Source organism: Diadema antillarum, unplaced genomic scaffold, assembly GCF_040938485.1.
Source record: "Diadema antillarum isolate AM-2024a unplaced genomic scaffold, OU_Dant_1.0 scf00000209, whole genome shotgun sequence".
NCBI classification, from domain to species: Eukaryota; Metazoa; Echinodermata; class Echinoidea; order Diadematoida; family Diadematidae; genus Diadema; species Diadema antillarum.
Genome location: NW_027271098.1, coordinates 74074 through 101714, shown reverse-complemented (window position 1 = coordinate 101714; position 27641 = coordinate 74074). Strand labels below are relative to the sequence as shown.

At 38.4% G+C, this 27641-nt stretch overlaps 1 protein-coding gene across 1 annotated transcript; it reads left to right on the top strand.

The window, feature by feature from the left end:
* On the top strand, positions 1-21708 carry LOC139724242 (nostrin-like). Its single transcript, XM_071635386.1, has 15 exons — positions 1-194; positions 1298-1383; positions 6113-6193; positions 6756-6818; positions 12720-12801; positions 13365-13427; positions 14389-14499; positions 15166-15390; positions 15843-15962; positions 16792-16897; positions 17450-17529; positions 18663-18791; positions 18951-19242; positions 19829-19912; positions 20375-21708. Exons 1-15 carry the CDS (start codon positions 162-164, stop codon positions 20518-20520), a joined length of 1701 nt encoding a protein of 566 aa, XP_071491487.1. The 5' UTR covers positions 1-161; the 3' UTR covers positions 20521-21708.
* The last annotated feature ends 5933 nt before the right edge of the window (positions 21709-27641 follow it).

The window sequence follows — 27641 nt, the reverse complement described above, 5'->3', positions numbered from 1 at the left end:
TACACGACAGGGACCTACCTGAATTAGGGTTTTAAGAAATTACACACAGCTGAAGTGGAACAGGAACTGCAAGTGAAAAGGCCCAATACTGGTCCTCGAACTTGTGCCAGTAACAATTATTTATTCCAGGACTACTTTGTTCATCGTTGCGTCTTGTCACCATGGCAGAGGCCGACTTCACAACGGCGTTTGTGGTAAGTTCTTTGGCACTAAACATAAGTTACACCCCTTCACTCCGTTTTCACTGGTTTCGGTGCCCTGACATGGCTGCAGTTGTCAGCATGATAGTGTTGTTATCACATGTCCATGTATTGACATCTTTAAGAATTTCGGAAGAATATGCGACCATCTGTCTTTACTAATTCTTCAGGAAATGCATTTTCTGTATGAAAAGTTCCCGTCTGAGGTAATAAACTGAGAATATCACTAATGAAAACGAAATATATGCAAATATAATACTTTGCAAAAAACAAGGAAAAAATCGAAGACAACAAATATACGCCTGTTTATTCACGAGCTCAATTATGTCAATAAACCTGGAATTATGACCTATAAAGTTCCATCCAAAGAAAAACATATTCTACAGTCAAGCATTTCTACAATTGCTCTTATTCCCCCTTCCTCTCAAAAATACTTTGTCTTGTTGTCTTCCGTCCCCATCACACAAACATCTTTGACACACCTGAGCTCATAAGAACCTCTTCGTCGCCACTACCAGCTATACCTATTCACGCATTGTTTAGATCACAGTATTTCTTACCATTAATCCGAGCTGTTGACCACGCCTCCATCGCTATACCATGGGTGTGTAGCGTTCTCATATGCTATCAACTGTGTGCAGGGTAGATATTCACCCACACAATACACGTATAGTTTTACACAAGTTTGGACCATAATAGGTAATGAATGATAGATTTATATACTTTGAGACGACAAAAGACGACAATGATTAGAGAGTAGCATAACATAATTAAACACTGTATTGAACACAGTTTGAAAGAAACGTGGGGATGAGGTATCCTAAGAGAGGGGGATCGTTCTTCTGATTTTGTTCTATTTCTTCCCGGGTAGGAAGGAAAAAGGGAACAAACTGTAGACCCTATATATACACTTCATCGACTCTTCCCTAGAATTCGCAATGTAATAGCATTTCGGATTGTCATTCTGTATCATGATCAGATTCTCTATACGTTTGATCTATTCATGGATAGTACCAATCTTCACTAGTCGTAACCTTAGCATAAACCATTACACACAATTGGCTTGATCGTCATCTGTTTTATACTTTCATTCCCAGGATGCAGCCGGATACGAGGAGTTGAGAAAACACATCCGGGAGAGTACGGAGTTCACGAAGGAGTTAGCCCTTGTTCTGGAAGAAAGGTGAAAGAAACCCACGCCTTTAAATTGAAATGTCGAATAGTTCAGGAACAATTTTTCCTACAATTCCGGGGTCATCCCACGAGCTACACCCTACTGGTTACGAGCTAAACAAACATGGGGGAAAAGGTCCATGAGTCATACACCCAAGAGTCATACAGCCCACGAGCTCATAGACACCAAGTAAATCCGACCCACGAGCTAGACACGAGGCAAATGAGGCCAACGAGTTCGACACTTGGCAAATAAGGTCCACTAGCACGACACTAGGAAAGAGAGGTCCACGAACTCGACACTACGTAAATTAAGCCCACGAGTAAGTTCGAGGGCATTTGTGCCTAGATTCAAACTCATGATCACGTGCGCATTATTTGCCCAGTGTCTGGCTCGTGGACGTATAGCTCTTGGGCCTATTTCATTTGATGTCGAGCTCGTTAGTCTTGACGTAATCGTGGGCTGTATGACTCGTGGGTGTGTAGCTCATGATGTGCACCCGATAATTCTTCCGAGAAGTCTATTTCCTTACCATTTAGGCCTATTCCTTCTTAATTCATCTCATGTGATGACGAATTTTCCAAATCTGTTGTTACAATTTCTGATTAGATAATTGTCCCACAAGTGATTATCCTTCAGGAATACGTGCACAAAACCGGGGCAATATCAAGTGATATTGTCCCGATGTAGTAACATTTTGCGCATAATCAACCGTGATCTCAGCAATGTCAATTTCACTTAGACACTTGCCATTTTGAATATCAGAATCCACCCGTGCAGGAAATAAACACCATTATAGCTGACTGCCCATTGACTTGTATAGTTACTATATCGACCAAAGATCCTTTTTGTATTCAATCATAAGCCAAGCAAACGCCACATACCACATATAGTACCAGGTAAAATGCTAGATGTGCATATATGTCAACTTAAAAAAAAAAAAAAAACAACAACAACATCAGAGCGTGAACGTGGATATACGTCTTAACATTGTATGTAAAAATATCACGTTCCATAAATGTATTTGGGTTTTCACTTAGACCTAGACTAAGACCTCTGACATTTTCGGCTCTGGCTCTCGTGCCTTCGCACATTTACCTTTGATAATTTTATATCTCTGGTATGTATTCTGACATCTGACACTTTAAACTCTGAGGTCTTTTTTTTTAAAGCAAACTACATCAAATATGGTGTCTATTGTTGTATGACATTTGGATTATATCGCATAATTTGAGATATGTTTTATCTTTTCTTCTTATAGTTCTGTTCAAATCCATAGACATGTTCCTGCGGGAACAAGCAATGTCTAATAAGTGTTGTCAGTGTAAATAACATTGGTCCAACATTCAACAAATATTTTGGTATCAGGACTACAATTGCGGCTCTTGTTCCCTCATCCTACTCATATTAAACTCACGACACATAGGGGAAAATACTGGTATTATCTTTGTTTTGAATTTTTTCCCTTAAATGTAAGCTGAATTTTTCAATTTCTTTAATCATTGATAATAACTTTTCTTTAAGAAATCGACATCGAACATATAGTGTGATAAGGGTAAACTGTTGTGACTGATTATACAAATTGGACATAATTCAAAGGGCGGAGACTGCATTCTGCAAACACACTAAGATGAAATGAATTTGATAGAATGTCAGTGCTAGCAGGAGTGTCCATACGGAATCAGAATTAGTTGGGCGTGTTTGGCGTCTTCGGGACGAAAGGTCGTTTAATATCGTTATTGATTAACTGTAATTAGAGGAAACTTAGTTCCAGAGTCACATCCGACATGTTTAGACAGAACCCTAATGCGGGTTGTACTTAATTGATCAACGAACAAATTTGAAGATATAGTGACAGAAAGCATAATTATGATTCAGTTTTAATTCCATAAAACTATGATCGAAGATTATATCGAGAGTCGCTGAAAACTTTAAGCCCAAGGGGATTTTAATGAATAACACACATAATGCAATATGTCATACTTGAATTTGCGCATTTCGGACAGTAGCTGGACATGCATTTTTACGCCCTCTGCATTACTGTTCAGTGTTTTGACGTAAGTCATGACAATTGCAGTGGCAACTTTTTTATTCCGTCACAAAATCAAGCTCTGATCAATATTCAAGCACTATAACTCTCTGGATTCTTCTGTGTGGTATGTTTTGGGATGTATTAACCCTTCATCAGGAACAAACAAAAAGAACTCTGGATAAATTGGAGATGGAATAGTAGCACAAGAGCAATTGTAAATATTAAGCTCAAAATAGTCATAAAAAACTAAATTGCAGAGACTCCAAAACAGTACGAAACTGCTCGAAAATGGTGGCAGATTATTTATACTCTAATATCGATTCGAAAACGTCGATGTGTGAATCGTACGTTTAACATTTAAGTCTTAAAGGGATTGTATGTGACCGTGCACCTCAAAACGAACATAAAGTCGCACACACTGACTTTGCGTGAGGACTGAAAATAAGTGAAATGGGTCAACCTAGCCGAACTTGATTTTTTCATATTTTCTAAAAGAGCGGGTCTTCTTTTACATTATGCTAAAATTTTTGATATCATAAAACGGGCGGGAAAGTGTGTTTTTTTTAGCAGTTTATCTCGAACATTTTTGGTAGAATAGTGTGATTAGGTGTGTCTTTAGAATCCCTTTTTCATTCCTTGTCCACACTCTTCACTTTCAACTCCAATAACTTTTGAAAGGATACTGCTACTGCTTTGAAAGTTGGCATTAATTATGGACAGAATGTGTTAATGAGGCATGCTTAATTTCAGTTTAATCTAATAATCCCTTCATTGTTATTACTCTGGTGGTTTACTTCCTGTTTTTTGTCCCATTCATCGCACAGCCAGCACGGTTTTGTAAAGATTAAGCGCTTGAATAGACATTGTACTTCAGAGCCTCTTTTCTCAGTTCACACCATTCCTGAGTTTGTGCTTTCTTTCCAATATTTAGATAGGTTAGGAGAGTCCATTTGATTTGAATTATACATCATTTTAAAGCTTAAAGTCTGCTCTTTCAGAATATGGTCTTTACTAAAAATTCATGTCTGGCAACTTTTTGTTTGTTTTGAGGTGCAGGGTCACGTATAGTATTGGTGGACACGAGGATTGGGCTTTTAACTTTTTGTAAGATATTTAGAAATCACTTTATGAAATAATACAGAGCCTACCATTCTGAGAGGAATTCACAGTTTATTTGATGAAAATCGGTTTTGGAATGGCTGAGACCTCAAAAAAAGTAAAACAAAGCAATCCTAATTAAAAGGTGGGTCCCACATTGTTTATCAGGATTGCTCTGTTGTGGATATCTCAGCCATTTCAAAACCGATTTCTGTCAAATAAACATTGGATCCCTCTCGGCATTTCATGCTCTTTCATATTCCATGAGCATGATGAGAGTTTTTTCATTACCCCCCCCCCCAAAAAAAAAAAAAAAAAATAAATAAATAAATAAAAAAAAATGTTACAATACTGGAGATAGGACTCAAACGAAACTACACGATCCTTTTAACGAGAATTGTCTCTTTAAACTGAACCTGATTAAACGTGCACAATTTTATTCATACCGTGAAACAGTTTGAATTCGAAGCTCTATTTCATCTTTTCCACAACTAAATAGGGTTTTAAGCCAATAACGACACATCGTGAAGTCATTTGCAAACGTACTTAACCTGCGATGAATGTTGGATGTTTGTTTTTGATACCCATTATCTTAAGCAAAGCCAGAGCCGACCTTTCGACTCATTTCTTTTAGTCTCTTTCACGACATCACTGCAGCCTTGGTACGTTTAATCCTTTGTGTGTTACGTTTATTTCCTGTCCATTGCTTTGCGTGTGAAATTTGTACACATTTACCTCATTGGCATAGGAAGGGTTTAACTGACTCTAATTCTGTAGGACTGATAGATCCGCAGGTCCTTGTCACTGCTTTAGTTTGAGACATTGGCCGCTTGCATCGTTCAGAATCTAGCTTGACACGTGTAAACAGTACCACTTTATGGACCACCCTTTTTCTCCACTTAATTTTCTGTAAACACTATTGTTTAAGGTCTGTGATGGTAATTTAGATACAGTAGATATCTTCTGTGTGTGGTACAAACACACGTTTCATATTACAAACGCACTCGTATGCACGTACATCAAAATACTGCATACTGTGCTGTGAAGGAACTCGGATCATTTCGTGCTTGAAGAAAACTATACTTTTTTGAAGGAAACAAGAAGTTAAAATGTATCCTGGTACAAGATTTTTTTTTTCATTAAGAATGATGCTCATTCGGATTTTATGATTTGTGCTATATAATAACGTATAACAAACTCTGACTAAAAAATATCAAAGGTCAATAAATTTTACTGAAAAAAGTGAAATCAAATCAAAATCAAATCAAATAACAAAGTGCTAATGTCCAAATTTGCTAAGAAACAGACTTTTGACGTGGATAATCTTCTTTATCAAAAATGCATTTTATTTTCATCTCTATCAAGACAGCACTGTGTATGATGCCAAACATGGTATATACATGTATATATAATTATGAAATCAGAAAGCATGTTGTATATTCAATTCCCTTTTCCTTTTACGGTATGGTACAAGTTACGGCCTTAATGAATGACAATATCTCGACTCCGTATTCTTAGAAAGGTCTGGTACAAGTAACTATCTAGGTGTCTATAATCATATGTCCTTTTTTTTTTAATTCATCATTGCATTTTGTTTGTTTCCCACAGAGCTGAAGTGGAGATGAATTACTCCAAACTGCTCACCAAACTCAGCGTGAAAGCCAACAAGATTACCAGAACCAACTCAGGGTAAGGTCTTCCTACAAAAGCTATTCTTACGAAAGGGTTCCCCTTTTAATACCCGTCAGTATTTTCTGCTTCATTGATTTCCTGAGAGATACCACAAAGTAGTTTAACGGTTTTTTTTTCTGAGCAAAGTTACCTGTACGTTTTAATTAGATTATGACCAGAAAAGTATACTCCTTAATGGATAAACATATCAGCATTAATCACTAGTGTCTTCAGTTTTTAAACATATTAATTGTTGCATTCGTAAAAAAAAAGGAGGGGGGGGGGGATCGATCAATCTTTAAGGAACATATAATGGGGGATTTCCGAATTCTGAAGTTTCGTTAATCCGAAAATGAAATACGATTATTTCAACCGAAGGTTCGTTGATCCAAAAATGAGCCTTCGGAATGACGAACCTTATTTGATCTTCGGATAAACAGGGGATTAACATGATTAACGAACCTTTGGAATTACCTTTAATGTAAAAAAAGTATTATATAGTATAAAGTATTTGACATGCTTGAAAGGCAAACATTTGTAAGTAAACATATCATGTAAATTCTCGAAACCTTTCACCCAGAACCTTGTCTGCTGCATGGAGTGTGTTGTGTGGACAATTCGATGCAGAGGCAACCATACACAAGTGAGTCTATTTCCTGAAAACTAGTAAAGAAAAAGAACCGGCAATCAGGATGGAAACAATTTCAATTGGTTCCCCCTTTTTTAACTGTCCTTATCCGTTTCGTCCTTGATGGTATGCATGCTATTGTCATATTTATTAACTTCTCATCCGTTGCTTTGAACTTCATCATGCTCATTACAGATTAATATCTGCTTAAAAGGAAATTCTGCTAGCGCGTGAAGAGGTTACTCGTAAAACATTTTTCATATGGAAGACGAATGCACAAAATGTGCAACCCTATGATAATTATTATGTATAGATAGATACATAGGCGTACCCAGGATTTTTTAGAGGGGGGTGTTCAGTGGCGTACCGTGGGTCAAGACATTGGGGGGGGGGGCGCACCTCATGGCCGGAAGCAACATCAGAATTGCATAATTGTACAATTAAATGCGAGCGAGCGGAGCGAGCGAGCTTGAAAATTTTGATATTTTACAGTCCCCAAACTGCCGTTTGTAGCTATGTATAATAATATATGTATATAATATATATATATATATATATATATATATATATATATTTGCTTTGGAAATTAAGGGGGTTGCACCGGGTGCAACTGCTGGCAGTTGCTGGCAGTAACATCAGGAGAATGGCATAACGATTAAATGCGAGCGAGCGAAGCGAGCGAGCTTGAAAATTTTGACATTTTAAGTCCCCAAACTGCCGTTGGCAGCTATATTTTTTTTGCTTTAGAAATTAAGGGGAGGGGGCGCACCGGGCGCAACTGCTGGTAATTACTGACAGCAACATCAGGAGAATTGCATATGCGAGCGAGCGAAGCGAACGAGCTTGAAAATTTTGACATTTTACAGTCCCAAAACTGCCGTTTGTAGCTATATTTTTTTTTTGCCTTAGAAATTAAGGGGAGGGGAAGCACCGGGCGCAACTGCTGGCAATTACTGACAGCAACATCAGGAGAATTGCATAACGATAAAATGCGAGCGAGCGAAGCGAGCGAGCTTAAAAATTTTGACATTTTACAGTCCCAAAACTGCCGTTTGTAGCTATATTTTTTCGCTTTGGAAATTAAGGGGAGGGGGCGCACCGGGCGCAACTGCTGGCAATTGCTGACAGCAACATCAGGAGAATTGCATAACGATTAAATGCGAGCGAACGAAGCGAGCGAGCTTGAAAATTTTGACATTTTACAGTCCTCAAACTGCCGTTTGTAGCTATATTTTTTCGCTTTAGAAATTAAGGGGAGGGGCGCACCGGGCGCAACTGCTGGCAATTACTGACAGCAACATCAGGAGAATTGCATAACGATTAAATGCGACCGAGCGAAGCAAGCGAGCTTTAAAATTTTGATATTTTACAGTCCCAAAACTGCCATTTGTAGCTATGTATAATAATATATGTATATATATATATATATATATATATATATATTTGCTTTGGAAATTAAGGGGGTTGCACCGGGTGCAACTGCTGGCAGTTGCTGGCAGTAACATCAGGAGAATGGCATAACGATTAAATGCGAGCGAGCGAAGCGAGCGAGCTTGAAAATTTTGACATTTTAAGTCCCCAAACTGCCGTTGGCAGCTACATTTTTTCGCTTTAGAAATTAAGGGGAGGGGGCGCACCGGGCGCAACTGCTGGTAATTACTGACAGCAACATCAGGAGAATTGCATAACGATTAAATGCGAGCGAGCGAAGCGAGCGAGCTTGAAAATTTTGACATTTTACAGTCCCGAAACTGCCGTTTGTAGCTATATTTTTTCGCCTTAGAAATTAAGGGGAGGGGGCGCACCGGGCGCAATTGCTGGCAATTTGACAGCAACATCAGGAGAATTGCATAACGATAAAATGCGAGCGAGCGAAGCGAGCGAGCTTGAAAATTTTGACATTTTACATTCCCAAAACTGCCGTTTGTAGCTATATTTTTTCGCTTTGGAAATTCAGGGGAGGGGGCGCACCGGGCGCAACTGCTGGCAATTACTGACAGCAACATCAGGAGAATTGCATAACGATTAAATGCGAGCGAGCGAAGCGAGCGAGCTTGAAAATTTTGACATTTTTACAGTCCCCAAACTGCCGTTTGTAGCTATATTTTTTCGCTTTGGATATTCGGGGGGGGGGGGGGGGCGGGGGCGCACCGGGCGCAACTGCTGGCAATTACTGGCAGTAACATCAGGAGAATGGAATATAACGGTTAAATGCGAGCGAGGGAAGCGAGCGAGCTTTAAAATTTTGACATTTTACCGTCCAAAAACTGTCGTTTGTGGCTACATGTAAATATATTTTTTTTTCGCGTTGGAGGGAGGGGGCGCCCGGTGCGCCCCCTGGATCCGCCACTGGTCGTCAAGGGTGTCGGTTTATGTTCATGATTGGGGGAGGTATGACCAGCGAGCTTGAAAATTTTGACATTTTACAGTCCCCAAACTGCCGTTTGTAGCTATGTATAATGATATATGTATATATATGTATATATATATTTGCTTTGGAAATTAAGGGCGTTGCACCGGGTGCAACTGCTGGCAGTTGCTGGCAGTAACATCAGGAGAATGGCATAACGATTAAATGCGAGCGAGCGAAGCGAGCGAGCTTGAAAATTTTGACATTTTAAGTCCCCAAACTGCCGTTGGCAGCTACATTTTTTCGCTTTAGAAATTAAGGGGAGGGGGCGCACCGGGCGCAACTGCTGGTAATTACTGACAGCAACATCAGGAGAATTGCATAACGATTAAATGCGAGCGAGCGAAGCGAGCGAGCTTGAAAATTTTGACATTTTACAGTCCCGAAACTGCCGTTTGTAGCTATATTTTTTCGCCTTAGAAATTAAGGGGAGGGGGCGCACCGGGCGCAATTGCTGGCAATTTGACAGCAACATCAGGAGAATTGCATAACGATAAAATGCGAGCGAGCGAAGCGAGCGAGCTTGAAAATTTTGACATTTTACATTCCCAAAACTGCCGTTTGTAGCTATATTTTTTCGCTTTGGAAATTCAGGGGAGGGGGCGCACCGGGCGCAACTGCTGGCAATTACTGACAGCAACATCAGGAGAATTGCATAACGATTAAATGCGAGCGAGCGAAGCGAGCGAGCTTGAAAATTTTGACATTTTTACAGTCCCCAAACTGCCGTTTGTAGCTATATTTTTTCGCTTTGGATATTCGGGGGGGGGGGGGGGGGGGCGGGGGCGCACCGGGCGCAACTGCTGGCAATTACTGGCAGTAACATCAGGAGAATGGAATATAACGGTTAAATGCGAGCGAGGGAAGCGAGCGAGCTTTAAAATTTTGACATTTTACCGTCCAAAAACTGTCGTTTGTGGCTACATGTAAATATATTTTTTTTCGCGTTGGAGGGAGGGGGCGCCCGGTGCGCCCCCTGGATCCGCCACTGGTCGTCAAGGGTGTCGGTTTATGTTCATGATTGGGGGAGGTATGACCAGCGAGCTTGAAAATTTTGACATTTTACAGTCCCCAAACTGCCGTTTGTAGCTATGTATAATGATATATGTATATATATGTATATATATATTTGCTTTGGAAATTAAGGGCGTTGCACCGGGTGCAACTGCTGGCAGTTGCTGGCAGTAACATCAGGAGAATGGCATAACGATTAAATGCGAGCGAGCGAAGCGAGCGAGCTTGAAAATTTTGACATTTTAAGTCCCCAAACTGCCGTTGGCAGCTACATTTTTTAGCTTTAGAAATTAAGGGGAGGGGGCGCACCGGGTGCAACTGCTGGCAGTTGCTGGCAGTAACATCAGGAGAATGGCATAACGATTAAATGCGAGCGAAAGTCCACTTGATATGCTTTTTCGAGCACTTAAAAGGTTTTTTTTTTTTGAGGGTGATATAAAATCTGATAAATTTAAGAGGGGTCTTTTGAGGGTGATTTAAATGTATAAATAGGCAACCCTAAATTTTGATATATTTTGGCGAGCGAGCGCAGCAAGCGAGCCGAAAATTTTTATATTTCAGCTTTATACATAACATGGAATTCTTGTCATTTTTGGTTATTAAATCTTCAAATTACAATTCTAATCATAGTGACGGCCTTATAGATAACGATTTGTTCCAACAGTGTCCAACCCCATTCCGGTAGGGACTTAAAAAAAGTCCACATGATGTGCTTTTTCAAGTACTTATAGAAGGGGTCTTTTTGAGGGTGTTTTAAATGTAATAGATATTGAAGAATTTTGGCGAGCGAGTGCAGCGAGCGAGCCGAAAAGTTTTGTATTTCAGCTTACAAAACATGGAATTCTTGTCATTTTTGGTTATTAAATCTTCGAATGACAATTCTAATCAAGATATCGTGACGGTCTTATAGATAACGATTTGTTCCAACAGTGTCCAACCCCATTCCGGTAGGGACTTAAAAAAAGTCCACATGATGTGCTTTTTCAAGTACTTATAGAAGGGGTCTTTTTGAGGGTGTTTTAAATGTAATAGATATTGAAGAATTTTGGCGAGCGAGTGCAGCGAGCGAGCCGAAAAGTTTTGTATTTCAGCTTACAAAACATGGAATTCTTGTCATTTTTGGTTATTAAATCTTCGAATGACAATTCTAATCAAGATATCGTGACGGTCTTATAGATAACGATTTATACCAACAGTGTTCAACCCCAATCCCATCCCGGTAGGGACTTTAAAAAAGTCCACTTGATGTGCTTTTTCGAGCACTTAAAAGGTTTTTTTTTTTAGGGTGATATAAAATCTGATAAATTTTGATAAATTTTGGCGAGCGAGCGCAGCGAGCGAGCCGACAATTTTTGTATTTCACCTTACAAAACATGGAATTCTTGTCATTTTTTGGTTATTAAATCTTACAATTCTAATCAAGATGGGATAGTGACGGCTTCATAGATAACGATTTATGCCAACAAACTAAGGACTTGGAAAAATACTCTAAATTACTACGAGTGAGTGACCCGAAATTTTTATATTTCCACGTCATCATTACGTTTTGTTCTTCTTTTTTTTTTGGATAAATTTTGGCGAGCGGGCGCAGCGAGCGAGCCGAAAATTTGTATATTTCAGCGTTACAAAACATGGAATTCATGTTTTGTTTTTATCTTGTTTGATTTGGTTTTCTGTTTGCGCGTCAGCTTCGCGCGCGGTGCAGTAACGTAGTATTAACACGTACTGTACACGAGTTCTTTAGTGCGTATGATATTATGTAACTCTATAATGTATCATCATCCACACAAACATTAAAACAAGGAAGAGAGAGAGAAAAAAAATGAACGCAAAAGAAAGGAAATGCGGAATTCAAAACGGAAATAAAAGCGGTAAAGACAGCTTTTGTTTCATTTGTCAACATCTAAGCATTGCTGAAGAGGGGGTGTTGAATAGCTCAAACACCTCCCTCTTGCCCAAGGGGGGTGTTTGAACACCTTAAACACCCCCCTTTTGGCAAAGGGGGGTGTTTGAACACCCAAAACACCCCCCTCGGTACGCCCTTGGATAGATAGCTGTTCTGTTGAGTTTGCTGACACGTAATATTTCTGAGGCCATTATCAAGCGTTTGTTTATGAAAATGGGCATCCCCATCTCTGTTATGATGTTGATATCCATGGTTTGCCCCTTAGACCGCAGGTACATGAAAGTCTTTTATTTGACTATGCATAAAGTGACACAATGCTCGTCTTTCTTCTGTACTATCATGAAACTATGCAGTACGTTTGGGTCAATCATTTAACTTTTTTTAAAAAGTATTTCCAAGTATTCCCACTGTTAGATTCAGATATTACTCAGTAGCTCTGTATGTTTGACTTTGTGTTGCATTTATATACGAGAAAGAAATACAGTGAAATCAAATCAAGTAAATAAACAAATGTAAGCTCGAAAGCTCTGTTCAAGTAAAATCCCTAAACATCATTTCATCTTTTTTTTTTTTATTTGCTTGAAAGAACTGTGGCTGAAACCATCATGAGGGATCTTCAGAAACCGTTGAAAAAGATGGCCGAACAGCAGGCAAAGAGTTACAAATTGGTGAGTAAGTACTTTGGGTGTGCCATCATTACTTTTAGTGAAATTCAAATTGTCTGAAAGGCAGTTCTAGTCAGCACTGAATTCGGCCTGTTGCCATGGAAATTCCAAGAGCACACAACACAATTATCTTACTGATAAACAGTCCATGTGACAGCGCTTAGAGACATTTAATGTGATAATGCGCTATACAAATATTGTTGATTGTCATTATTATTATTATTGTTATCATTATTATGATGATGATGATGATTATTATTATTATCATTATCATTATTGATTATGATATCATTACATACAAGCTCGAAAGGTCCAACCTGTTTGTAAAACGTCATGGTGTTGGATATGAATTTAGTGGGAAGGCAGTGAAATAAACAGGTGTACATCCTTGTTTGCATTTATTTTAGAAAATAGGCACTCGAAGAATTGACAAATTTCCAGTTTTTGCCAATAATCAATTTTGATTCAACTGTAAGAGGATATTTGGGAAGTTGGAACTTTTCCCTACTGATTGATAACATTAATTTGATTAATTTCTATTTTCATTCCTATTGTCTGTTTCTTAGTTCGAATCTCCGGTGGAAAAGGCTGTCAAGACAGTGAACGATTCACGAGCAGAACTCATGAAGGCAAGTCTTTTTCGTTTTCATTTTGTTTTGTGGTTGCTTTTGCTGTTGCTCTTGCTGTTGTTGTTGTTGTTCTTCTTCTTCTTCTCCTTCTCCTTCTTCTTATTATTATTAATCTTATCATTGTTATTATTGTTATTACTATCATTATTATTTTTCTTCTTCATCATCATTATCATCATCATCATCATCTTCTTCTTCTTCTTCGACAGGCTTGAATTCGTGAGAACAGGAATGGTTATAGTTTGTCATTCCGAAGGTTCGTTGATCCGAAGACGAAATAAAGTTCGTAATTCCGAAGGCTCATTGATACTCACCTCCTTTTCATCTTAGGAATAATGAACCTTCGGAAAAACAAAACTTTTTCCCCCCACTTTTGGATTACGAACATCCAGGTATATATAGGAAACTTGTGTGTTTGGGAATAACGAACATTTTTTTTTTTCATTTTCGGATTAACGAGCCTCGGGAATAACGAACATCGACAAAAACAAGAAATACCATCTTAGCAGCTTCGGAAGCTGTGATTTTCAGGCCTATAGACAAAATGATTTATTATAATCAAATTTACCTTTGCATGAGCATCTTCATACTCTAGCAAAGTGACATGATATCCCTACAAATAGAATAACTACTACAGTCCACTCCCGTTGTAACGAACACATTTTTAACGAAATTCCGGTTACAACGAAGTAAAAATTCAGACCGCAGTATTATCTGCGCCATATTTGTTATTATTTATTTGTTCGGTTATAGCGAAATTTCGATATAACGAAAGAAAACTGCCGGTCCCGAGGACATCGTCATAACGGGAGTCCACTATATCCTCTTCGTGAGGATTTTAACCCCTTTTGTGCTTTGCTTTCCAAACCGTATGCATGTCACACACTGTCCATGAAATCACTGCCACAGAAAAGGTTAAAAAATGGAATTAACATAACATTATCTCTTGATACCTATGCAGAAGAAAAAGGCCGTATATGCAAAGTCGAAGGAGTCTCAGAACCTCTTCAATCAGGCCAGCAGTCCCAACAACGCCAAGGGAAAGCCACTGTCGGACAAGGAGGTTGCTAAGGTAAGTGCACTAGTGGAGGAAGACATCACTCCAATTTTTTACTCGGGGGAGGGGGGTGAGTGTAGGGGTTTCAATCAGATGCGTAAAAGGTGATGTATATTCGTTTGCTTGTGTCATTTTATACCGTATGCGCATGCTTGAACTCCAATGTACATTGTGTATGATAAAAAAGACACATTCAGCATTTCCATTATAGTTTCTTGTCTGGATATGCATGCATAGGAATGTTTTATGTCGTTTTTGACACAAAGTTTTGCCCATAATCCCAGCAATCCTCTTCCCCTCTTTCCATCATTTTGCATCACGTAATAATTGGTTATATTATTATTATTGTTATTATTGTTATTATTATTATTATTATCATTATTGTTATTATTATTATTACTATTATTATTCCTATTATTATCAATATTATTATTACTATCATTATTATTATTATTATGTCATCATAACAATTCAGGCAAATTCATTAATTAAAATTTTTCTTCCAAGCTCGAAAGGGTTATCAGCTGTTTAATATTGGAATATCCCCACATCCAAGTAAGACTACCATTAATGGAATGATTATAACTCGCGGTGACAGCCATTTGTGTTCCTACTTTGATATAATTGGAGGATGAATTAACTGTTATTGAACTGAATATATGTTCCATTCATATCTTTTAGCTGAAATCGAAGAGTGAAAAGGCAGACGAGACTGTCGTCAAGACAGAAACAGAATACATCAGGCAGCTGATGATGACTGAAAAAGCGCGCCAAGACCACGAGCTGGCTGTCGTTGGGGCGTCCTCTACCGTCCAAAAGCTTGAAATCGAACGCATCAATCAACAGAAGTCGCTCTTGGGCAAATATTCTCAAGTTATATGGGACATGACACCTAAGATTCAGACGGTAAAATTACTGCTTATTTCTAAGAGGCTTTCTTTCTTGTTCATACTGCATTCAATCTCAATGAATTCTTCTCCAAATATCATTTGTGATGGTGGTGATGTTGGTGACGATGAGTAAATGTAAATTTTAGAGTAAAAGCGGCTTCGATCTTTCAAGGTGGTGAAGTTTTTTTTTTTCCGAATTGTTCAAACCATTCTCTATGAAATCTTCTTGTAATCAAAATATAATATTCCTCGCTCTAATTACTATTGATCCGTCCATTTATTCTCGCCTCACAAATCACAATTTTTAATCTTTCTTCCTCATAACAGACGAACATTGACATAACTCGAAGTTCATCAAACTGTCCAAAAGTAACCTTTGAATGTTACTACAATTGATTTGATTTGCTTTATTTATTGTAATATGTTTTTGTTATTGTCGTTGTGTGTTTGTGCTGTCGTTTCACACAGTGTTGTGAGAGCATCAACCGAGCTTTGTCGGCAGTAGTGCCCAGTGCTGACGTCACTGCCATCGCTAAGGCAAAGGGCAAGATTCCACAGCCTACCTACCAGATGCTCCTGGATTCCTATGTGAGTGATCAATAGGTCTGTCTTTACCTTCTCTAGTAAAAAACTTGATTATTTTTTTCTTTCTCTCATCGTGATCACTTACCTGTGAATAGCGCAGATCACTGTCAAATGACTTGGCCCCACTTTCCTATCTTAATCAATTCATTTCTTTATATCTTCTGTAATGTTTGATACGAGTACTCATGTTTAATCAGCTTATTTTAAGAGGAGTCAACTAGCTTGGTGTCTTGAGCTACAAGAAAAAGCTGCTATTTTTGTTCCTGAATAATACTAATTTCAGTTCTACATCTTCTCCTTAGGCTTTATTATGTATGTGTTATGTTACATAATCGAACTAACAAAAAAAAAAAGAGAAGATCGACTGAATTCTAACGAATTTCGCAAATTGAAATATGAAATAACGGCTTTGCTAAATGGACATTTCATGAATGCTGTTATCAGAATAGCAACGTCGCTACGATGATTCTTTTTTTTTTAAAATAATGAATCATCTTATGGAGAAATAGTGGTGAAATTTCATTTCGCGCTTTTCTTCAAGAAGAATATGGAACGAGGAAAGTTAAATTCTCGATTTAAGTTATCATTTTATCTTATTTATTCATTTTTTTTTGACGTGTGCTTCTTGCTCAGCTGGCACGTCAGCGTCCACGAAGGCACGGCGTTGATATTTAGCCTGACATCTTCAGGTAGACTTACTTAATGAAGAGTTGGAAGCGTGTATACTTTGTTTGTGTGTGTGTTAGTATGTTAGTGTGTTTGTATGTGTGTGTGCTCTAATACTTTTATTACATGACTCTGCCAATTCACACGATGTTTTCTCACTCTGCAGGAGGAAGAGCAAAACAATGGAATGAGCATGGAGCAACGCAAGGCATACGTAGCGAGAAAGATCAAGATGATTGATGATGAAATGACCAGAGTCGGCAAAGGACAGGGTATATTTTTAGTAGATTGCTGCACTTTCATTGATCGTCTCAGCGACTCTGCATAATCAAATCGCTATGATGTTTAAAGATGGAAGCTTGTAAATTTCTTATTGAAATCCCTTTGTAATCATTATGTGGAAGTCTTGGCAAGAGCCATCTAGTGCCGAATAATATTCTTGGTACTTTTCAAATTTTCAAATAAGTTCTGTGAAGTAATGAATGAATGAATGAATGAATAGATTAATGAATAAATATGATTGAATAGATATATAAATAAATAAGTAAATAAATAGATAGATTAAGTAATTAATTAATAAGTAAACATATAAACCAGTAAATGCAGAATTTAATACAATATGATTAGGTAAAATCAATATCTAAGTAAACAAATAATTACAGATATGCTTTTCTTATTCAGTACCACTTAATAAAATGCTAGGTTATCGATTGTTTATAGAAACACTTGACAAGACAATTAGCAATATCCCATATATCACTCAAAAAGCATATTTGTATCGAGAAATTCAAAGCAAACTCATCTACCCACACTCTAAATTGCAGAAACCGCACCTAACCGCAAGAGCAGCACAAAGGCGCCAAAGGATAGCCCCAAACCAGATAGCAGACTACAATCCATGCACGTAAGTACGCTACCACCAATGTTCAATGACCATCATGATCTTGAATGTTATCCAAATGTTTTTTAACACACACACACACAAAGTTTACGCTCAGAATATCAGTACGTAAGATTTTGGTGTCTTTCAATTTTGAAAAGAATAAAGGCGGAAATGTGATCTGAGAGAGTGACGTATCAATGAGTCAAACGGATTAGAAACAATGTTGTTGAAATAAATTTAGCATAAGACAAGTATACAAACTTAGCAACAGACTCCTCTAACTAATTTGTCGTTGTAAAATGTGTAGTATAATCGGAAATTGTAGTTCTACAATTGTAATTATGAAGTTATGAATTTATTCCAAACTTCACACGCGACACAAATTTGCTGCCTCATTAAATATCTTAGGTTATTACTTTATGGTTACAAATCAACTACCCTGAAGTTCATTGCATTTTGATACTCCATCTATCTATAAATTTACTAAATTGAATCTGTTTCCATAAAACGGATATACATAAGTTAATTCAGATTTTGCAATCAAGAGAGCACTTTCCCTTGACATGCAAAGACTTGACATAATTATGCTCAGCGTTATTTTCTTTACTCAAATAACAGATCTTTTTTTTTTATTTGGTGTAATTTCACTTTTCCGTGAATGGTGTCAAAGCTAAAAGTAAAAACAAAAGCAAAAACCAAAGAAAAAACCCAGCCACGCTCCAAATTGTCTAGTGCAATATAACGTGGTATATGGTATATTTTTGTTGTTGTTGTTGTTGTTGTCATCGTCGTTGTCGTCTTCGTCGAATTGTAATTCCCTTTACGTGAACTTAGTTTTAAATTTTGACTTTCGGTCTCCCCACTTGTAGAATTAAAAGGAGCGTGTATACTGAATTATTGCAAACCAATGAAATTTTCAGATGCTAGTTCAATATCTGCATCATTAGTACAGAAGAAAAAAAATCATTCTGATTTGAATCTGTTATGATACTAGTGGCCATAACCACTTCCATCTCTATCTATCTATCTATCTATCTATCTATCTATCTCTCTATCTATCTATCTATCTATCTATCTATCTATCTATCTAAACTACCTATCTATCTGTCTGTCTATCTATCTATCTCTCTATCTATGTATGTATCTATCTACAGACCAATGACTCCATCAACATGCTGACAGCATCCAAATTCAAGATTCTCAGTTCCCTGGCAGAGATGGACGGACAGCCACGACCGGTGTGTGCACTGTCCGAGTACATCCGTGTGAACAGGGACAAGCAGGTGAGTTTGAAAACCCCTTTCAAGCGAATATCTTCACGTTTTAAGATATCAAAGAAAGAAAATAGTGCATTTATGAATGTGAATTAATCAAATTTAGGGGAAATATGTCTGTCTCCATTTTATATCTATGTTTTTAATCACTTGTCTTAATGGACCTAGGGCTCAACAATTGGCACTCTACATTACCCACGGACGAATGCACCGGAGCCCAGCCACGTCCGCAGTATTTCAAGCATACCATCCCTCGTCTTTGTTCGAGTAGCCGCTGCTGCGGTAGTCAAGGCACCACCTCCTGCCGCTGCTGTGGCCGTAGCGGCAGAGAAAGCCCCTGCTCCCGTAGCCCCTAGCTCTCAGCAAGCTGCCGCAGCTGCTCCCGTGGCCCCGAGCTCTCAGCAAGCTGCCGCAGCTTCGCCGGTGGAAGAAGCCGCGGCTGCCTCCGCAGCATCTTCAAGTGAGTTAGCTTCTCAGCTTGCAAGTTTATCAAAGTTTCCAGATGAACCAACGCGTTGTAATAAAGGGGCCGATGAAATTCACTTTCCACGTGACTAGAATTTTGAAGCAGTGTACATGAGATAATCTGTATCCTATATAACGTTATTCCAACATGCCAAAAGACAGTCCTGTGCACCTGACGAGCTATGTTATGGTAGATTAATACCGGTATTCGAAAGTAGGCCTGTATGAATAGAAGTTTGATAATTATTTTATTTATATTATAAGAAAGGTCAGAAAAGGCCGATTCGCGTATTGCGATGCTCGTCTAATTGGGTCAATAGGCATGATTACTACAGTATCACAAAGTAACCAAAGTGTTGGGTGACTTATGATTGGCTCCAATCCATAATCTTCGGGTATAACAATAAATTCTACAGGAATGTCGTTGGAGATACAGCTATGAAACGAACAAGAAAGGAAAAAACAAGGAGCAATGAAAGAAAGAAATCTGATACATACAAATGAGGCAGACTCATAAGTATGTAAAATATATACATTTGATTTAATTCTCTTGTGTTTATCTTCCACCATCGGACTATTAGTAGGGAACGAGAAGGTCCTAGGAGTGTGTAGCGCCATCTACGATTTTGAGGCGACAGCCGACGATCAGCTGGACATAAAGGAAGGTAAGGCCATCGTTACAGGGCATATGACCGTGATCACAGTCATTTCAGTTACAAAATTGGATGGCTGCAATGAAAAAAAAAAGTAATTGAGATGAATCATTCTAGATGGAGATAGTGAAATGAATGATAATGAGTTTTCTGTCTTATCAATTCCAGTTTCCACGATAACATATTTCTGTGTGTTTGTAGTTCGAAGCGATTGTGACGTTGGCCAATAAATTGTCATCGTAAGAAATTTGGATTAAGGACAGCTGTGACCCTATATATCACAAAGCCAACAGAAAGTCGCCCGACGTAGATTTTTATTAAGTACACTGCGTATTTCTTCTCTCGCATCTTTTCACGTTAACGTGCTTATCCCAAATTTCGATTCCCTGTTTGTGCCTTCTTCTGTGTATTGCCCTGATCTGTATCTTAAGATGCAAAAGCAAAAGGACAATTCTGTGTCAACTTTAATTACAGGCGATGTGATAAATGTGCTTGAAAAGGGAGATGACGGCTGGTGGAGGGGTGAGATAAATGGTCGCATCGGTCTGTTTCCGGCCAGCTACGCCCAGATGGAAGGCGATGAGGACAACACGGATGTGCCTGACAACGACGAAGTCTGAAACATAAGACTATGTGGATTTCGCATTTTTGTCGCTTTTGCGTGATTAACTTTTATAAAAATGGGCTTTAGAAATTCTGAAATCTGATTTGTCAGTCATCATGCATTGACTTTTATAGATTCAAACTCAACCATGCGTTCGGTAATATCCGAACGCTTGGCTCAAGCCTTGTACAGTGTTGTTTGAGTGTAACGGACGCATGATGGGGGAAAAGGTTGAATTTCATTAATTTACTGACCATTTTATAAAACGACTTTTTCCCCTTGTCATTCAGCTTTCATGGAGAGCCAGCTTATAACTTGAGTTCTTAATGGTCTTCGACAAGATATTTGGATTAGAGTGCAAATCCTCAAGAAAACGTAGTCCAAGCTACGTTGCCAGTTAAGATTGAACGATGTCGGATATCACCACATCGGCATTGTGTCGTTAGTTCCTCGTAAAAATGTTCGGATATCTATTGTGCGTTGGTGAAAGTATCATAGCGTAGAGACAGCGTAATTTGTTGCAAGTCAAAACCTAGAAGAAGTTGAAATATATTGCGAAGAAATCAGTGACTATGTTAATAACTGAAAGAGAATAATCTATCCACAAAACGGTTGCAGTTCGTTATCGTGAGCTCTCTTATTCCGAAAGTTCGTTAATCGGTCGAAAATGAAAGAAGGTTCGTTATTCCCAAGGTTCTTCAATCCGAAAAGGAACTACTATTGTTACGTTTGTAATCGCGAATGTTCGTTTCTAATAGTACGAACTTCTTTTCATTTTCGGATCAAAGAGCCTCCGAGATAACGAGCCTTGGTTCGGGATGACGCCACAATAGTAATGTCATTATTTCAGTTCATACCCCGAAATTGCAGAAAGAGTGAGTGTCTTCTTTTCTACTTGCCAACCAGTAACATGAACTCATTACAATTATCTATGCATTGAGATTATGTTATGTAAACCTCATCTACTCAATAAAGGCGCACCAAAATGATTACCAAGATAATATATTATTTACCGTATTTACGTGTAGGCATATTATGATATACATATAACAGGGTTCGACCCTAACTTATTACCTCTGGCGACCCGTTCAGACGAGTTAAACGCCTAATTTGAAATTTTAGTGACCTAAGACACAAGCAAAATAATAATGCAGTTCTAATTTAAGTTGGGCTCCAGATCAAGCTGCCAAAACAAATGAAAATAAACATTTGGTGACCCGGCATTAATTTCTAGTGCCCACATCCGCCACCGGGCCGCCCCTCATATCAAGCCCAGTATATAATATAGATGATGAGAAACCAAACAGAAACCAATGAAAGCCAGATATCACTGGCCGGAGGAGGGTTTGGTGTAGAATATGGGCAGAGGGCCACAATTACATCACTCTTGTCTGCATATCATTACTAGAGTTGTTGTATCTCATCACGGAAAACAAAGGCGGGAAGACATATTGAGTCGAATCCCCAAACGTCGCCAAGATTATTTACGAATACAGCGTATTCTGAAACAGGTTGTTACAAAATGAACCAATCATCCGAATTTTTCAGTTTTGAAAGATAATAATAATAATAATAATAATAAATAATAATAATACATTGTAATAATAGTAATAATAATACATTGTAATGATAGTAATAATAATAATAATAATAATAATAATAATAATAATACAATGCATTAACTACTTTCATAAGATCAATCACAGGATTCTGCCACACGAAGTTTCGTCGACCAATGATGAGAACGTGACCACATACTATCATAAGAAGAAACAAACAACGCATAAAAAAATGAATTCATATGTGACATAATCAACACACAGAAGGGACCGTTTACATTTGAAAGACCTAGTCTTGCTTTCTAAGTCTCCTGTTAGTAACGACTATTCCTCACTAATATCACACATTTTAGACCAAGTTTTACGAAATGCTGAAACACAGACCTCTGCTTGGACCTTTTGTCCCTCTACTATCCCCTCGTTTAGTCTATTGGTTCTTTTAAACATAGTCCATGGTTTTAATCAAGGCCACTGAGCATTTCCCAAACGGTAGACCAGATAATCCACGGACTAAATCTGAATTTCCATTTGGGAAACGCAAAATTTCAGATCAGAATGATGGTCCTAATGACGTCATGTGACGTAGTTAATCCATGGACTAAATCTAGGCGACGTTTAGGAATTCGCTCCATTGACGCTGTAATAGTGCAAACGAAAACTGCTGCATTTTTCACATTCTGCACTCGTATGATACGCAAACATTATGCATGATATTTATTATTCAACAATTTTAGGTTTACACTACAGTTAAGTATCTACATGTATTCATTTTGAGAAATATTGTTCATTCCGATGTACTGGAAATGTACAGTTCTTACGATGGAATATTAGAGCAAAATGCCTGTTGGGTGTAGAAGCACAGTGTGTGTATGCTTTAGAAATGTCTTTATTCCTTGTAGTGGTTATTGGGAATTACTGCTGCGTTGGTATTAAAGAGATAAGTCATGTACAATAATTACCAAACTATTAGGAATGTAGTCGAGTCCTGTCTACTCGTGCCACACTGACGTCAATTTTATTTTTTGATCCATGATTGTAAATCAAAATGTACATAATACAAAATTATCTTTATTGAAGTCATATTCACAAAGTTATATCATCTTAAAGCCCTAAGCCTTCACTTCGTAAATTTTGTTGTGAGTGTGCAGCACTTACTGTTATTAAGCCTGCATGCTGATTTCTTTACAGTAAGTAGGCTGTACTAGTATTATCGACCATGCTTTCATGGGAAAATAAAAATACACATTAACGAAATATTTGCCGGGTTCTTTGATTCATGTGTCTTGTAGAAAGAAAGTGTTCGGGGCTTTCATTTCCAATCAAAATGACTATAGTCACGTTCGCAGATAAATTGCATATGCACACATACATACACAACACGCACATACATACTTGCATACTTCAACATATGCATAGGGGTTACAGTACATTATTATACATACATACACGTGACATGATATCATGCTATTCAAAGGTGCATGGTCCCGGTGTTGTAGTCAAAGTGTGTACGCTGGCGCACGGCGCAAGTTTCCCATAGAGACCTATAATCCGAAATCGACTCCTCTTTTACGCTGTGGCCCACTTCCGAGAGTCCGAAGGAGTCCGATCCACTGTAGTCAGTGGTCCGATCACAGTTCGGCTCATGATTCGGCTTAGGGGGATGACAGCTTTAGCAAACTTCTTTTGTGATGTCATAATAAGAAGCACATATACACGGACCCTGGCATTACTACAGACTACACAAGGTGATGCGCAGAGAAGACAACAAAGGCAACGTTACCAAGCAATACCTTCGCGCTTTACTCTTGATGACAGCTCAACTTCGGCAATCTTCGTATCAATGCTAACGGTGATCGGCAGTATCATCAACAGCGTCCTCTACACTACAGGGACTATGCATCTTTAGGCTTTTATGATAATAATTACGTCCGTTTCTGTTTAGAAAGACAGAAGCCAGAAGCATTTAAAGTTCCTGTTAACCTTTGGGAGCAGTGATTTAAAAAGTGTTCAAAATATCACATTTGATGCATATGTGCAGGTTTGTTGTATCACATAACATCCCACCATATAACCTTAATTTTTGTAATAAAGCCTAAAATATAAGGAGGTATCATTACTTTCTCATTAAACCGTAACTGTTGACGTTTTATTCTGGAAACAAATTTTATCATAACTATTGCTCACATTTTGTGTATTAAACAATACTTAACATCTGTTATACGGATTCAAAATTCTACAGTGGTTGTTTCTATCACTAACTCACATTTTAGAACTACAATTCTTTTAAAGCACTGATGCTGAGTTTTTGTTTCTTCTGCAAATGGTAAATTATGCCTTTAAATGTAATTTCGGGCGCTTTTCAGGCAAAGTAGACAATAACGTTAGTTACCCACACGTCACTCTCTTCTCGGTACATAATCATACCCGATGGCAATCAGGATAACGCACACAAACACAGGGCACGGTCCTGGTTTATTGATCGCTGTTGGTGATTTCAGCGACGATGCTGTTTTCGGGTTTGAAATCCTACATGGCGCTTTTGATCGTACATGTTGTGTTTATGATGTTCTGAAACACACAAACTTGCACGCAGCATCTATCATCAAAGCATGGTAGAGTGGTTTACTCAATTTTAGTATGGTTCTTGCGGATTCTATTTCTGTTGATCTAGCACAGTGTACACACTTTTTATCTGATATACAGGAGTGAGCGTATAATGACTTTTACGTGTATGTAATTCGGTACAATATAGCATCGAGTGGTGAACCAGGGTATCATATTCCAGATTTTACCACGTATTGCGCCCTGTCTTCCAACCCTGCTGATGGTCACAAAAGTCTACATAACAATCTTGTATCACATCCTTCATGATTGAAATCTTGATCAATAATCATAGTATGATAGGCTTCATGGTGACCACACATAGAACATCGCTATGATGTTGATAGTTTTGAAGATAAAAGGCAGTCGTAATGTTCATGGTATAGTGCACTATACCATTAATATCATACGTCACAGACATCGGATTGAGCAATAGTTATTAAGCCTTAGAGTGTAAAACTGCTGACGGTATCTGGTTTATAGACTGCTTCGTCGCATTTGTATAACATTTAACTGCACCCACCTTGTGCACTGCAGTACACTGATTGTCCCACATATAAATTATGTCTATGTAAACATTTTTTTTTTATTTTTTTAGCGGGGTTTTCAACAAGTTAATATGTCATGCACTGTTTCGAGCGATTAATGACAGTATGAGATTTCTCGGTGATAGAAATTGCCTTACACCTGCCACCTCGTGATCTATAGTTCCAACTAGAGCCTCACACTGCAGAGATATAATTAACCGAGAGACAGGGGAGATAGCAATCATGGCATACATGAGTCGTGCTAACCGTCACTGGTTCGGCTCTGAAATGAGCACGTATGTCAACACTCATTTGTCAAGAGACAATCGCGAACCCGTCAGCTATCAGAATTACCGGCTTCATTCCATTAACGTGAAAGTTAATTATCAGTTTTAAAAAGTGCTTCTAGTTTCCTTGTATAACCGTACGTTATTGACATAAACAGGCCTACCTCTCACTGTCAATTGTTTGACTAAGAAGCTACAGACAGGTACTTAAAAATCTGTGTTTCGGGACACGCAATATGCCAGAGGAACTACGTAAGTAATAGTCTACTATACTGGTGTTATCAATGTTCGCAAAATATGTAAATGACTAAGATGACATGTCACGATCGCTCCTTGCCATTCAAGCGCGTAGGATACATCCTGCCTCAACTCTCCACGTACTAATACTGGTAGCAATATGATTTTTTTTTTTTTTTAAGACGCCGAGTTAGTTCAACATTGTAGCGCTTCATGGAGAGCACACCCCTATAAAAGCTTTGCCTGTATTAACGGAAATCTTCATGCTCCGACGCAAGAGAAATTATCTGCGAACAGTGACTTCTTCTCTTGCTGATAGTATTCATGGGAACAGGTTGTGATATCAAATCGGCTTCATAATGTGTTGATTGATTGATTCCTTGACTCTTACCTGAAGAGAGAGAGAGAGGGGGGGGGGCAGGAGTTATGGGGATTCATTTACAAAGTACGCAGTGCGTAGGCGTAGGCTATGTTTGATCATGGACCTTGGTCCATTGTTTGATGAACTTAAATTGATGTGCAGTAACAAATCGTAATCTATAATCATCCTCCCTTTCCCTGCTTTTGAATGTATTTGAGCTGCATTGAATGATGGGAAGGTCGTACGAAGACGCAATTTGGAAATGATATGAGTTGACTACAATAGAAAAAATGGCAACGCAAAAAAAAAATCGCTGAATATACAAATTTCGTCAGACATTAGAAATTCATGATTATGATGATGGGGAAAGTATGATCTTTTTTTCATCAATACTCTGTCGAAATGCGGTCAATCACTGAGTATTTTTTGTTGTGATCTATAGTGTTTAATCACCCGTCCTTGCATGGAAGATCCCTCATTAATCTGTTTTTTAGTGCTAATAGCAAACGAGGTAATGACAGAATTGGATATTCTGAGTAACAGCATGGACAATAGCCAGAGACTCTGGTCTCCACTTTGTTTTATCAAAAAAAAAAAAAAAAAAAAAAGTCTGACGGCGTCCTCGCTGTTAGCTGATATAACACGAATGCTACTACACTGTATGATTTAGTATATCATAAAAGAAAAAAAAACACCTTGGAGCAATAAAAAAAAGCAGATGTCATAGTCATATCAATTCAACTATCTCTGCGCACTATGAAGAAGAGACTACATATCAATGATGTTAACCAAATGTCACGTAATTTCATAAATAGACCTATAATATCGTGTGGTGCACCTGTGTGATGTGATGTGAGTGATGTGAGGTACGTGGTGTGGCGTGATGAGGTGTTTGGTGTTATGTGGTGTGATGCGATGTGGTGTGGTTGGCGTGATATGATGTGATGTGATGTGATGTGATGTGATGTGATGTGATGTGATGTGATGTGATGTGATGTGATGTGATGTGATGTGGTGTAGTGTGGTGTGGTGTGGTGTGGTGTGGTGTGATGTGATGTGATGTGATGTGGTGTGGTTGGCGTGATGTGGTGTGGTTGGCGTGATATGATGTGATGTGATGTGATGTGATGTGATGTGATGTGATGTGATGTGATGTGGTGTGGTGTGGTGTGGTGTGGTGTGATGTGATGTGATGTGATGTGATGTGGTGTGGTTGGCGTGATATGATGTGATGTGATGTGATGTGATGTGATGTGATGTGATGTGATGTGATGTGATGTGATGTGGTGTGGTGTGGTGTGATGTGATGTGATATGATGTGATGTGATGTCATGTCATGTCATGTGATGTGATGTGGTGTGATGTGATATGTTGTGATGTGATGTGGTGTGGTGTTGTGTGGTGTGGTGTGGTGTGGTGTGATGTGATGTGATGTGATGTGATGTGATGTGATGTGATGTGATGTGATGTGATGTGATGTGATGTGATGTGGTTGGCGTGATATGATGTGATGTGATGTCATGTCATGTCATGTGATGTGATGTGGTGTGATGTGATATGTTGTG